The sequence below is a fragment of the Neomonachus schauinslandi genome, chromosome 8, assembly GCF_002201575.2.
Source record: "Neomonachus schauinslandi chromosome 8, ASM220157v2, whole genome shotgun sequence".
Classification (NCBI taxonomy): domain Eukaryota; kingdom Metazoa; phylum Chordata; class Mammalia; order Carnivora; family Phocidae; genus Neomonachus; species Neomonachus schauinslandi.
In genome coordinates, this window is record NC_058410.1 from 117843665 (window position 1) to 117857752 (window position 14088).

Here is a 14088-nt window from a genome sequence, read left to right on the forward strand (position 1 = left end):
TTACTTAGTAGTGTCACCAGGCAGTAATAACTCTTGGGCCTCTGGGGGCTTACTTGGATCCCTAGTGCACATGGTGGCGTAACAGGTCTGGCATAAACAGAAGAGACATTTAGCCCCAGGTTTTCAAAAGGGGACGCTGCTCCAGGAGACATGAAGCAGCAAGGTAAAAGCAGTCGAGCAAAGGTGTCCTCCGCGCGTTCCCACTGTCCCCTTCCTGCTCGTTAGAGAAGCGAGGCCAAAACTGAGCCCGAGTCTTCTATCTGGCAACCCAGAAACCAGAAAGCACCCAGAGGCGGGAGAAGCATAGGCGGGCCAGATTGGAAAGACAGCCGCTGCCGAGAGCCGTGAGGGTCAGACACTTCTTTCGTTACCTAAAAACAGGAGGGGGATGGAGAAGCCACACCTGGACCCAGGCGTGCCTCACCTTCGGCTCCCCGCTGAGCTGACGCCAGGATTGGCAGGAATTCTCCCCTGCAGCCCCCGGCTTAGGACAGCCACTGCCATTTCCGAAGCGGCTCTCGGGGGGAAAATGGCCAGAAAGCGCGTAGTGGCTCCTTTAAGGCTCCTCCTAGCCCTCCCTCCCCCGCCCACGTGACCCGGGGCGGCCGCGCGCCGGCTCGGCCCCCCGCGCAAGCGGCGATGGCGGCGGCGGCGGGAGCTGCAGCGGCGGCGGCCGCCGAGGTGCGGAAGGGGAGGGGGAGAGGCGGGTGCATGCCCGCGCGCGCGCCCGGGGGAAGCGCGCGCCCGTGCAATGCTCCGGGGGTGCAACGGGGCCGGGGGGCCCGGACGGGACCTGCAGCAATCCGGAGGGCCAGCACCGGGGGCGGATGAGGGGACCAGGGGGTGGGAGGTGGGGGGAGTGGGCACGGAGGCGCGCGTGCAGCCGCCGGCTGCCCCCGAGTGGGCGGCGGGCGCTGGGGCCCCAGGAGCACGCGCGAGGGGCACGAGGGGCCGTCCACCGGGCTGGGGGGCAGCGGGCGCTGGAGGGGTTGGTGCCCGGGGTCCCCGCGGCCTGGGGGACAAAGGGGGAGCGGCGCGTGCAGCCGGGAGGAGGGGGCGGGGCCGGGGCGCAGAGGCCCCGCCCCCTCCCCCTCCTCTCTTCTCGGCCCCTGAGATGCGGGGTCTGCCGAGAGGGAGAGGGTTAATGCGGGCCCGGGGGAGGGGTCGTGCGGCCCACCCGGGCAGCCGAGGCCGCGGAAGGGGGGGCCCCCATAGAGGAAGAGGTAGGCCCCGGAGCCTACTCTCTCTTCCCAGAGCCCAGGCGTCCTGGGCTCCCCAACTTCCTACTGGGCTGACCAGCCCTCCTATGCCTTGTGTCCCCTGCCAGGGGGAGGCCCCTGCTGAGATGGGGGCGCTGGTGCTGGAGAAGGAGCCTAGAGGAGCCACGGAGAGAGGTGAGTGCAGTAGAAACGGGCCCAGTTGGACCTTCACCTCCCCCAACACAGGATTCCCTGAGACCTTAGCCCTGAACTTTTTATTTTCCCTTACAGTTCATGGCTCTTTGGGGGACACCCCTCGTAGTGAAGAGACCCTGCCCAAGGCCAGCCCTGACTCCCTGGAGCCTGCTGGCCCCTCATCCCCAGCCTCTGTCACAGTCACCGTGGGCGATGAGGGGGCTGACACCCCTGTGGGAGCCACACCACTCATTGGGGATGAACCTGAGAATCTCGAGGGAGATGGGGACCTCCATGGGGGTCGCATCCTGCTGGGTGAGAGGCTGGGGAGCCTGGAGGGGTGAGGTGGGGTATCCTCTGACCACTTTCCATCTTATCTTGCCTCTGTCTGCCTGCCTGCTTGTCTGTCTTCCAGGCCATGCCACAAAGTCATTCCCCTCTTCCCCCAGCAAGGGGGGTGCCTGTCCCAGCCGGGCCAAGATGTCAATGACAGGGGCTGGAAAATCACCCCCATCAGTCCAGAGTTTGGCTATGCGGCTGCTGAGTATGCCGGGGGCCCAGGGGGCGGCCACAGCAGGGCCTGAACCCCCTGTGGCCACACCCAGCCCAGAGGGGCAGCCCAAGGTCCACCGAGCCAGAAAAACCATGTCCAAACCAGGAAATGGGCAGGTGAGGATGGGGGGGGGGGGGGGCATCGGGGTGGGGAGACCAGAGTAATCCACTGTGAACCCCTTGTGGACTTTTTTTTACAGTTTAGCTTCAGAGTTTTTCTCATCTATTCATGGCTCCACGTATTTACCTAGGGGCTACTGTGTGTCAAATTCTGGGCTGGGCAATATATGTTAAGAAAAAAAAAAGAAGAAGGTAGCAGGAGGGGAAGAATGAAGCGGGGGAAATCGGAGGGGTAGACGAACCATGAGAGACGATGGACTCTGAAAAACAAACAAGGTTCTAGAGGGGAGCGGGGTCGGAGGATGGGTTAGCCTGGTGGTGGGTATTGAGGAGGGCACATTCTGCATGGAGCACTGGGTGTTACGCACAAACAATGAATCATGGAACACTTCATCTAAAACTAATGATGTAATGTATGGGGATTAACATAAGAATAAAATAAATAAATAAATAAAATATGATAAAGGTCAAAAAAAAAAATACTGGCAAAATTCTGGGCTGGGCTTAATCTGAACAAACAGACAAGTTCCTGTCTTGTTGGGAGTTTACATTCTTGGGGAGAGGGAAATAGAAAAAACAAAGGATTGAGAGTTAACGATGTAGACGTCGTAATTATTCTTATGATAATGACTGTCTAAGGAACTTCAAATTCTCTACCTCAAAGTAGGCCCCAAGGGAGCTTTTTCCTCCCTTTGAAACTGCCCCTAGTTCCTTTTTCAAAGGGTTTCTAAGGGTTTTTACTGTGAATCCCTACAGGGAAGGAGGTGAAGGAAAGGACAAAAGCCCCAGAATTTCAGAAGCTTTATGACAATGTTTTTGGGGCTCCTGGTATCATTTTGTTCTGGATATGGTTTAGGCAGCTTTGGGCAAGGCATGAACCTTTGTTTTCTCATCTATAAAATGGGTAAAGAGGGTCTGCTTCTGGGTGCTTGAAGAGGTAAGTGTTAGGTGTGGGATGTGCTCAACACACTTCCTCTTGGGAGACAGGAGTTCTCGTCATTGCCACATTCTGGTTTATTGGGGCTTCAGATGGCATTTTTGAGGGTGTGGCTCACCCACCCCACCCTCATCCAGGGCTCCAGGCTAATCCAGGCAGAACTACAGATGTTCCCTGACCCTAAGTGTGCTCCCTCTTGGCCCCTAGCCCCCAGTCCCTGAGAAGCGGCCCCCTGAAGTGCAGCATTTCCGCATGAGTGATGACGTGCACTCGATGGGGAAGATGACCTCAGGTCAGTCCCACCCCCCACCCACCCGCCACTTGATAAGACCTGTCCTGAGGGTTTAAGGACAGGCCTTACTCCTTTTTCTCTCTCTCTCTTCTTCCAGAGGTGGCCAAAAGGAGGAAGCTGAACGCAGGAGGTGGCCTGGTAAGCCTGGAGAGGCAGAAAACAAGGCCTCTCCACCTTGGGGGGGGTCCGCAGGGGAAGTGGGAGGGGGGACTACTAGCAGCTTCCATTTTTCTGATCTTCTCCTAGTCAGAGGAGTTGGGTTCTACGCGGGGTTCGGGAGAAGTGACCGTGGAGAAAGGGGATCCAGGGTCCCTGGAGGAGTGGGAGACAGTGGTGGGGGATGACTTCAGCCTGTACTACGACTCCTATTCTGTGGATGAGCGTGTGGACTCCGACAGCAAGGTGAGGAGGAGCCAGCCTACCTCCCTGCCAGCACCCACCTCGCCCAAGGGTCACTCTCCAGTCCTTCCTGCCCATGCCCACCCCCACCCCCCGGCTCTCTTTCCTTTTTACCTTGTGACACCCCCTAATTCACCACCCCATCCTCTCAATTTCCTCCCCATGTGTGCTCCGCCCCAGCCCATCCCCTTGCCCCTCCCCAAGGTGGTAACCGCCCTCCTGGACTTTGGGTTTAGCATCCCATTTTGTTGTTTATTTGTTGTTTGCTTATTTATTGTTTTGTTCTTGGTTTGGTTTTGTCTCATACGTGTTTGCTTATGCAGTATAATGCTGTTCTACCCGTATGCTTTTTATTTAACATGATGTCATGAGAAATTTCAAATACGTAAAAAAAGAAAGGGTGAGCTCTCACGAAGCCTCATCCGGCTCCAGCAATTGTCAGTACACAGCGGCTCTTGACTCAGCTCTTCCTCCCCCAGCCTGCCCACCTCCCGGACCGTTGTAAAGTAGCCATCACATCATTTTATCTGGAACTGTTTCCATATGTATCTCTAAACATGAGGCCTCTTCCTGTGTTTTAATATTACGGCTTCACTGTGTTCACAACCTCGGAAATGTCCCGGTGACTCCTTAAAACCATCACCCTGCTACCAGGGTTCACGATGCCTCTGTGGTTTCGTAAATGGGGTTTTGTTTGTCCAGATTCAAAAGCGCTCCATCCACTGGTTTGATTGACATTTGCCTTAGGTCTCTCTTGATGCATGGGTGCCCGTGCCGTGGCTTTGAAAAAGAAGTTTTTCTTGTCATTTATTTGTTGGAGGAACCAGGTCACTTGTAATACAGAATTCCTCAAATTTAGGTATTTGCTGATTGGGTGGGGACTACTGACATGTTCCTCCCTGCCCAGTGTTTCTTGTAAACTAGATCTAGAAGCAACGATCAGCTTCGGGTGATTTGGGGTTTGTTTTGTTTTGTTTTGTTCTTAATGGTGAGAAGATTGATAGCTAGTATGCATGCTTCCTGTTACATGACATCAGGAGGCATAGAGCATCTCATCTTTTTATTAGTCCTATTTAAGATTGGTCCGTGGATTTCCGGAATGTCAACTTCATCCTCATTGTAAAGTTCCTCATTAGCTTTTCATCTAGTGTTTTGAGCAGCCGTGGGTAGTCTTGTCTACGTGTGAACTTCATAAATAGTATTAAACTATATGCTTGTTTTCTGGAACTTTCTTTTCCTTACTCTGTTGCCAAGATTCACACACATTGTTGTAAGTGAGTTTTTGACAGCTAACATTCAGCACCCTTTCTCTCTTTTCCTGTCCATGCTCACCTCCTGCAGGGAGCCATCCTGGGATTGTAGTCGTAGCTCTTTATCCTGCTTCATTGTCTGAGTCTTGGGGGTTGGATATGTCCTGCCCTGCCTGTCTCCCAATTCCCCCCAAGAGAGGGCTGTGGCCTGGAGGTTGCTGTTTCCTCAGGCCTGCCTTTCCTCTCTCCCAGTCTGAGGTTGAAGCTCTGGCTGAACAACTGAGTGAGGAAGAAGAAGAAGAGGAGGAGGAGGAAGAGGAAGAAGAAGAAGAGGAGGAGGAAGAGGAAGAAGAAGAGGAGGACGAGGAGTCAGGCAATCAGTCTGACAGGGTAAGGACTGGAGGTCTGAGTCCTCAGAGGGGAGGAGGGGTCGTGGGCTGGGGGCCAGGCTCTCTAGTTCTTCCTCCATCCCAGAGTGGCTCCAGTGGCCGGCGCAAAGCCAAGAAGAAATGGCGGAAGGACAGCCCATGGGTGAAGCCGTCCAGGAAACGGCGGAAGCGCGAGCCTCCCCGGGCCAAGGAGCCACGAGGTGAGGAGGCTCCTCTGCTTTTGGGTCCCCTCCTCCAGCCCCCCTCCCGGCCCCCAGAGAGCGTACACTAACACGCCCACACATGTGCTCATGCACGTACACCCGCATGTACCCACGCGTCCGGGCACCTGTGAGCTCGCGCTCTCACTCTCTCTGTCTCTGTGTCAGGAGTGAATGGTGTGGGCTCCTCAGGCCCCAGTGAGTACATGGAGGTCCCTCTGGGGTCCCTGGAGCTGCCCAGCGAGGGGACCCTCTCCCCCAACCACGCTGGTAATTGCCAATTGCTGGGACGGCGAGCCGCTAGGGGGCACCCTCTGGGCTGGAGGGAACGGGGAGGAGGGGGACCCCGCTGGAGCCGAGGTGTCCGTCCATGGCCAGGCTTTGGGAGTTCTAGAGCACAGAGGGGAAGGCATGGCGGGGGTGAGAGGCCGCACCAGGGGTCCCTGTGGGTGATGGGGATGGCCTCCCTCAGCTCCCTTTTTCCTCCGTCCAAGGGGTCTCCAATGACACATCTTCCCTGGAGACGGAGCGGGGCTTTGAGGAGTTGCCGCTCTGCAGCTGCCGCATGGAGGCTCCCAAGATCGACCGCATCAGTGAGAGAGCTGGCCACAAGTGCATGGCCACAGAGAGTGTGGATGGAGAGGTGGGCCTGAGGGCCGGTAGGAGAGGTGCCCGCGGTGGGGACACGGCTCCAGGCCGCAGCCTCACCCGCTCCCTGCCCGTTCACACCGCCACAGCTGTCAGGCTGCAATGCCGCCATCCTCAAGCGGGAGACCATGAGGCCGTCGAGCCGCGTGGCGCTCATGGTGCTCTGTGAGACCCACCGTGCCCGCATGGTCAAGCACCACTGCTGCCCAGGCTGTGGCTACTTCTGTACAGCGGTGAGTGACCGGTGGGGCGGACAGGCCGCTGTGCCCCGCAGGGGAGGGCTCTCCCGGAGCCTGACCGCCTTGTTCCCCAGGGCACCTTCCTGGAGTGCCACCCCGACTTCCGTGTGGCCCACCGCTTCCACAAGGCCTGTGTGTCCCAGCTGAACGGCATGGTCTTCTGTCCCCACTGTGGGGAGGATGCATCTGAGGCCCAGGAGGTGACCATCCCCCGGGGGGATGGGGTGACCCCACCAGCTGGCACTGCAGCCCCTGCCCCCCCACCCCTGGCTCAGGATGCCCCCGGGAGAGCAGACACTTCCCAGCCCAGGTACTGGCCTCCCCCTTCCCAACTGTCCGTTCCCTGCCCAGCGCCACTGCTTGTAGACATCAGCACCTTCTCCCTCAGTGCCCGGATGCGAGGGCATGGGGAGCCCCGGCGCCCACCCTGCGACCCTCTGGCTGACACCATCGACAGCTCGGGCCCCTCCCTGACCCTTCCCAACGGGGGCTGCCTGTCAGCTGTGGGGCTGCCCCTGGGGCCCGGCCGTGAGGCCCTGGAGAAAGCCCTGGTGATCCAGGAGTCCGAGAGGTGAATGAGGGGTTGCTCTCGGGCAGGGCGGCTGGGGCTGGGGCTGGAAGGTGGGTCCGCAGGTGCTGAGGGGGATGCTCCTTCTGAGGAGCCCACCCCTCTCCCTCACCATGGCAGGCGGAAGAAACTCCGTTTCCACCCCCGGCAGTTGTACCTGTCAGTGAAGCAGGGGGAGCTGCAGAAGGTGATCCTGATGCTATGTGAGTATTCCGCTCACTCATTTGTTCCGCGAACCTTGCTGGAACAGCAGTCACCCACCAGACGCTGGGTTCAGAGCCGGGAGCAGTGAAGGTCATCGTCCTTCTCTAAGTCACTTAGCGGGGAGGGGGAGACAGACACACAGATAACCTGTGATGATGGGGACAGTGGTGACAACGAGCACATAGGTGCTGGGGACGGTGCTGTTCACTTCAGCCTTCCCAGTGGAAGCTCGCAGAGGTTAACTACATTGCCTAGGAGGGGGCCCTGACATAGCCTTCCCGGAGGAGGTCCCACCTGCCTCCCCCCCCGCCCCACTCCCCAGCTCACTTACCACTTGTCCCTCCCTCTTCCGGTGTGGCGGGCTCTCCCCGCAGTGGACAACCTGGACCCCAACTTCCAGAGCGATCAGCAGAGCAAGCGCACACCTCTGCACGCGGCCGCCCAGAAGGGCTCCGTGGAGATCTGCCACGTGCTGCTGCAGGTCAGCCCGGGCCCGGCCCTCGCACCCCCTCCCGCGCCCAGCCCTTCTGCGGCGCCAGCCCACGTGCGCCCTCCTTGCAGGCGGGAGCCAACATCAACGCGGTAGACAAGCAGCAGCGGACGCCGCTGATGGAGGCCGTGGTGAACAACCACCTGGAGGTAGCCCGCTACATGGTGCAGCGTGGCGGCTGCGTCTACAGCAAGGTGTGCCAGCAGGCCAGCCGGGGCGCGGGCCACAGGCCGGGTCTGACGTGCCGGCGGGGCACTCATCTGCCCGCATTTCCCTCAGGAGGAGGACGGCTCCACCTGCCTCCACCATGCAGCCAAAATTGGGAACTTGGAGATGGTCAGCCTGCTGCTGAGCACGGGACAGGTGGACGTCAACGCCCAGGTCAGCGGCCTGGCTGCCTGCCCAGCCCCCTTCCTCCGGGTCCTGGGCTCAGCTTCGGGTTCCGGGCCCCCTTTCGGCCTCCACGGACCTCTGATCCTTTCCCTGAATCTCAGCCCTGTTCCGGTCTGTCCCCATCTCTTTCTCCCTCCTCGTTTGTATTATTTACTTTTCTCTTTTTTTGTTTCTTTCTATCAGTTTCCAGAATGATGAGTTGCTGCCTTAATCTCTAGAAATGTGCAGGGATGTGGTTGGTTCCATAGCTCAGGGCTTAGAGCACTGGTCTCGTAGAAACGTGCAGTGATGCTCTTTATTACCTCTTAGTTTGTCGTATGTTGGGTGTGTTTCGGCCTATTACAGTCACTCTTCAATCTGAATTGTTCCGTTGTTTGTCCAGGAGGAGCCCTTCAACTAGGCTTCTGTGGCTTTTGATACGACCCAGCAACTTCTGAGAGCATCTTTACCTTTTTAGCACGTTTCCTGCACCAGGCTCAATCTGTCATTTCTCTGAGAGACTCTGGTTCCTTTAAATGGGAAATATTTTTTAGAGACTGCAGTCTGGGTGTTTAGGAGCGGTTTTGCTGTTGGGTCATCGTACTCTAGGACTTTTGAGTGGAAAGACCTAGGAAAGGTGTGTTTTTTAGAAAGAGAGAAATTACTCCACAACTTTGAGTAGTAGACGCTATTAGTCCCGTTTCACAGATTGGGAAACTGAGACCCAGAGAGGTGAAGAGACTTAACCCAGGGTCCCACAGCATGTGAGTGGTGGAGCTGAGACTCATGCTTGGAGTCTAGCTCTGGAGCCTATGCTCTAGACCACACGCTGCTTTGGTAAGCAGGGCCAGCTGCTGGGCGGACCCGGGCGGACCCCGGGCCCCTCACCCTCCTCCCTCTCTCCCCACCCACAGGACAGTGGGGGGTGGACGCCCATCATCTGGGCCGCAGAGCACAAGCACATTGAGGTGATCCGCATGCTGCTGACCCGGGGCGCCGACGTCACGCTCACAGACAACGTGAGAGTTTGGCGGGGGTTGGGGGAGGTGGGGGCTGCTCTGGCCCTCTCTGAGCTGGGTTCAAGGGCTCACGGCTTGGGCACACCCCCTCCCTTCCCACCTGCACAGGAGGAAAACATCTGCCTGCACTGGGCTTCCTTCACCGGCAGTGCGGCCATCGCCGAGGTCCTCCTCAATGCCCGCTGCGACCTCCATGCTGTCAACTACCACGGGGACACGCCCCTGCACATTGCGGCACGGGAGAGCTACCACGACTGCGTGCTGTGAGCCCCTGCCCGCCCCACAGCCTGGCACTCCAACGCCGGCTCGCGGCCCCGGGCCCCACAGGCTTCCTGTCCCCTCCCAGGTTGTTCCTGTCACGCGGGGCGAACCCAGAGCTACGCAACAAGGAAGGGGACACGGCATGGGACCTGACTCCTGAGCGCTCCGATGTGTGGTTTGCGCTGCAGCTCAACCGCAAGCTTCGGCTGGGAGTGGGAAATCGGGCCGTCCGCACTGAGAAGATTATCTGCCGGTGAGCCCAGGGCCCTCTGCACCCGGAACAGCCTTCTGCCCCCTCCCCAAGCCCTGTTGAACCCTCAGAACATCCCTCGGACCCTCCCCAGGCTCGTTGAATCCCCAGAGCAAACCCCCAACCAGGATGCCAGATACAGTAAATGAGAATAGAGCTAAATGAGGATTTGAGAGGAGCCGCACGTTTTTTAGTGTTAAGAGGGTCCCATGCAGTAGTGGGGACATATCTATAGTAAAAAAATTTCTGAGTTATCTGAAATCCAGTTTTCATGGGGTGTCCTGCAGTTTATTTGGCAACCTTCCTCCCCCTGCCCCCCCCACCCAGAACCACTCCCTTCCATCCCACGGCCCCCGGAACCTCACAGGCCTCTCCTTGCCCCTAGTGGACCCCCGCACCCCCTCCTTTAGCGCCCCCAGCCCCATCTCCCTTCTGTCAGGGATGTGGCTCGGGGCTATGAGAACGTGCCTATTCCCTGTGTCAACGGCGTGGACGGGGAGCCCTGCCCTGAGGATTACAAGTATATCTCGGAGAACTGTGAGACATCTACCATGAACATCGACCGTAACATCACCCACTTGCAAGTGAGTGGGGGGCCCTGCGCCCTCTCAGAGGGACATCCAGGGCTGCCAGGGACAGTGGGCAAGTCTTGGGCCAATAGGGGAGCAGGGCCGAGAGGGAACTCGACTGTGGGCTTCCATCTGGGAAAGGGTCCTTTTTTTAGGCCACATGAAGGTGTTTGGGCTCACGGTAGCCCCGGGACACCCCTGTCAGCAACATCTTGATTCCCCCTCACACTGGGACCATCAGCACCCACTGTCCTAAAATAATGACCTCAGAGGAAGGCCAGTGGTTGCGGGTCAGGGAGCGCTGGTTGCTGAGGGGACAAGGCCGCTTCTGAGGGCCGAGCTAACCCCTGACCCCTGCCCCAGCACTGCACTTGCGTGGACGACTGTTCCAGTTCCAACTGCCTCTGCGGCCAGCTCAGCATTCGCTGCTGGTACGACAAGGTGCGTGCGCTCGCCCCGCTTGCCGCCGCCGGGATGCAAACCGGCAGCCCGCTGGGGTTCCTGGTCTCTGAGCTCGGCTCGCGTGGCCTCCCCCAGCCCATCCTCCCCGGCTGTGGGGTTGGGAGCTGCGGCAGGCACCACGTGGAAACCACTCGTCCTTCCCTCCCTCCACCCCAGGACGGGCGGCTGCTCCAGGAATTTAACAAGATCGAGCCCCCGCTGATCTTCGAGTGTAACCAGGCATGCTCCTGCTGGAGAAACTGCAAGAACCGGGTGGTGCAGAGCGGCATCAAGTGAGGCCCCCCTGCAGCCCGCCCTCAGCCCGCCTCACCCCCGCGCCCTTCCACCTAACAGCAGCCTCTCTCCCGCCCCCCAGAGTGCGACTGCAGCTCTACCGAACCGCCAAGATGGGCTGGGGGGTCCGTGCCCTGCAAACCATCCCCCAGGGGACCTTCATCTGCGAGTGAGTAGGGGTCGGGTGCTGGGTGCCCACCCGCCACTGACTCTCCGATCTCCCTCCGCTCTCCTCCCTGACGGGCCCCGCCCCTTCTCACCGCGCCTCCCTGGCCAGACTGCACCTGCCCCCAGCCTGCCCAGACCACAGAGCCTCCTGCCACCACCACCACATCGCCCCTTCCCTGCCTTTCCAAGCTGGGAGACAGACCTGGGTCTGAGCCGCACTCTGCCGCTGAGCGTCCTCGGTCAAGTTCTTAACCTCTCTGAGCCTCATTTCTCTGCTCTGCAAAATGGAGGTGATAAGGCAACCTTTCTGTCCACCTCCACTTTCTTTTCCCAGCATCTGTCACCCCCCTGTCCCCTGCCCGGCTCCTCCCCCACGGCTTGCAGACTTCATCTAGGCTTCCTTTGGCCCCATTACCCTATTTAAGGGACCATCAATTTTTTTTTTCTTTTTTTTTTTTAAGATTTTATTTATTTATTTGAGAGAGAGAAAACAAGTGGGGTGGGGGCAGAGGGAGAAGCAGGCTCCCCGCTGAGCAGGGAGCCCGATGCAGGGCTTGATGCGGGACTCGATCCCAGGACTCTGGGATCATGACTTGAGCCGAAGGCAGATGCTTAACTGAGCCACCTTGGCACCCCCATTTCCTCTTTATTGGGTCATCTCTTGGGGCGCCTGGGTGGCTCAGTCGTTAAGCATCTGCCTCCGGCTTAGGTCGTGATCCCAGCGTCCTGGGATCGAGCCCCGCATCAGGCTCCCTGCTCAGTGGGAAGCCTGCTTCTCCCTCTGCCACTACTGCTTGTGTTTCTGCTCTCGCTGTGTCTTTCTCTATCAAATAAATAAATAAAAACCTTAAAAAAAAAAGAATAATTATTGGGTCATCTCTTGACTTTGTTCAAATGGCCCCTTCCTCCTGGACCTCGAGTTCCCCACCATGGGCTCACTGCTCGTCCCGGCCGGAATCGGCCTCTGCCCTCACCCTTCGGCTGATGCCGCCTCTCAACAGCCTGCCTCCACCCTGGGTCTTGGTCCTCGTTCCGGTGTCTGCTACCTGCCTTGCTCTGGTTCCCTCAGCGCTGTCCTCACCTGGACCCGCCCTTCCTTCCTCTTCACCACCTTTCCTTCCTCTGCTTTCTCAGGGTGGCTGTCCTTGTCCCCAGCGCCTTCCCAGAATCCCTCTCGGCCCCTGTGGCTCCACCCATTCTTGCAGGCCTGCCGTCCCGCCTGTCCTGCAGCCTGGCCTCGCCAGCATGGGCTCCTAGTGCACTAAGCCCGCACGGATTGCCCCACCCAAACCAGCTGCCCACAGATACGGGTCCCCTTCGCCACAGGGGCTTGGTGTCTCCCTGCTCACTGATTGTTCCTCCGGCTCAGCTCAGGCCCTGCCCACCGGCCCCCAGCGTCCCCCACATATGCCAGTCCTGCCTGTTGTTCCAGCTGTCCAGCAGAGACCCCAGCTGGCTGCAGGAGGCCCTGTGTGTCCCCTCCCGTGCTGGTATCCCCTGTTCTTCCTCCTGCTCCTCACTCCGGCGGAGAGCTGCCCACCTCCCCCAGCCCGTGATGCCTGACGTCCGCTGTCCGGGCCCGCTCTGCCCTGGCTGCCCACCCCAGCCATGCAGATCTGTGGGATCCGTGGACGCGGAGCAGGGCAGCTGACAGATCGTGAAGGAGGATTCCGCGGGGTTGTGAGGAGGGACAGGGCCTGGGGCTGGCTCCCGATAACCCCCGCTCACCTTCAGAACCGCCACTTCCTGCCCCACAGGTATGTCGGGGAGCTGATCTCTGATGCCGAGGCTGATGTGAGAGAGGATGATTCCTACCTCTTCGACTTAGACAACAAGGTGGGCAGGAGACCCCTCTGTGCCTTGCAGCCAGGCAGCAGATAGAAACGTAGGGAGGAGGGACTGGGGGGTCCGTCGTGGGTGGGGAGGTTGGCCAGGCAAGCAGGGTAGTGGGGGATGTGAAGTGCTGCCCTGCCCGCAGGATGGAGAGGTGTACTGCATCGATGCCCGTTACTATGGCAACATCAGCCGCTTCATCAACCACCTGTGTGACCCCAACATCATCCCCGTCCGGGTCTTCATGCTGCACCAAGACCTGCGCTTTCCACGCATTGCCTTCTTCAGTTCCCGAGACATCCGGACTGGGGAGGAGCTGGGGTGAGGTGTTTCCAGGGTGTGCCCGGGGTGTGGGAGATGCAGCAAGCCCGGGACCAGATGCCGGAGGCTGGAGAGTGCCTGGGGTCTGGCATGGATTAGAGCCGAGCCTCTCAAGACAGTATGAATGGAGTCCTGGGCCTCGCAGATTTTGATTCAGTAGACTTGGGATGGAGCCCAGGATTCTGCACGTCTGACGAGCGCGCAGGCAGGGCTAGTGCGGCGGGTCCGTGCGCAGAGAAGGGCTGGGAGCCTGTCGGAGACCGTGGGGGTGGGTGCTTTGGGGCAGGCCTGGGCTGCTGGCTCTGGATCCCCTAGCCTCCTGTCCTCCTCCGACAGGTTTGACTACGGTGACCGCTTCTGGGACATCAAAAGCAAATACTTCACATGTCAGTGTGGCTCTGAGAAATGCAAGCACTCCGCCGAGGCCATCGCCCTGGAACAGAGCCGCCTGGCGCGCCTAGACCCCCACCCCGAGCTGCTGCCCGAGCTCAGCTCCCTGCCCCCCGTCAATCCCTGAGAGCAGACCACACACGAATCCCACCCCCGGGTGGCTGCCCGCTCAGCAGCCCCCTCGGCCACTTGCTGCTCACAGCCCACACCTTGGGGCGCTGCCATCTTCTCTCCCCTCCCCCTTCACACATTCCTTGGCCCGAGACCCCAGCCAGGCCCTGGAGGTCTGACAGCCCCTCTCTCCCAGAGCTGGTTCCTCCCTGGGAGGGTTAACTTCAGGGCTGGCCACTCCCTGTTCCCCATCCTCAGCTGAAGTTCGATGAATTGAAATTGGGCCTCTATGCCAGCTGGTATCCTTTGTTCTCAATAAATACTGGGTTTGGTAATAAACTGTCTTGATGATTGTTGGGGGGCCGGGGGCTTGGTCA

At 59.1% G+C, this 14088-nt stretch overlaps 1 protein-coding gene across 11 annotated transcripts; it reads left to right on the top strand.

Moving 5' to 3' along the window:
- Nucleotides 1-629: 629 nt before the first annotated feature.
- EHMT2 (euchromatic histone lysine methyltransferase 2) lies at nt 630-14053 on the top strand. Of its 11 annotated transcripts, none has more exons than XM_044917534.1 (28): nt 630-681; nt 1328-1394; nt 1491-1709; nt 1810-2063; nt 3211-3295; nt 3393-3433; nt 3542-3697; nt 5197-5334; nt 5419-5533; nt 5702-5803; nt 6028-6176; nt 6271-6414; nt 6495-6730; nt 6809-6991; nt 7109-7191; nt 7567-7673; nt 7754-7876; nt 7962-8063; nt 8969-9100; nt 9182-9336; nt 9420-9587; nt 10024-10168; nt 10517-10594; nt 10772-10887; nt 10971-11057; nt 12814-12892; nt 13035-13210; nt 13547-14031. In XM_044917534.1, the coding sequence occupies exons 1-28, from the start codon at nt 640-642 to the stop codon at nt 13725-13727; spliced, it is 3663 nt and encodes a 1220-aa protein (XP_044773469.1). In that variant the 5' UTR covers nt 630-639; the 3' UTR covers nt 13728-14031. The 11 variants fall into 11 exon arrangements, with proteins under 11 accessions (XP_044773469.1, XP_021552842.1, XP_044773472.1 ...); XM_021697167.1 differs by having other exon boundaries at nt 8969-9073; XM_044917537.1 differs by lacking the exon at nt 10517-10594 and having other exon boundaries at nt 8969-9073.
- Nucleotides 14054-14088: the final 35 nt, after the last annotated feature.

Coding starts and splice junctions, on each gene's coding strand:
- EHMT2 (XM_021697166.1), top strand. CDS start 1,115: ATGCGGGGTCTGCCGAGAGGGAGAGGGTTAATGCGGGCCCGGGGGAGG. Junction 9,588..10,023: donor ACTGAGAAGATTATCTGCCG/GTGAGCCCAGGG, acceptor CCCTTCTGTCAG/GGATGTGGCTCGGGGCTATG. Junction 13,211..13,546: donor CGGACTGGGGAGGAGCTGGG/GTGAGGTGTTTC, acceptor CTCCTCCGACAG/GTTTGACTACGGTGACCGCT.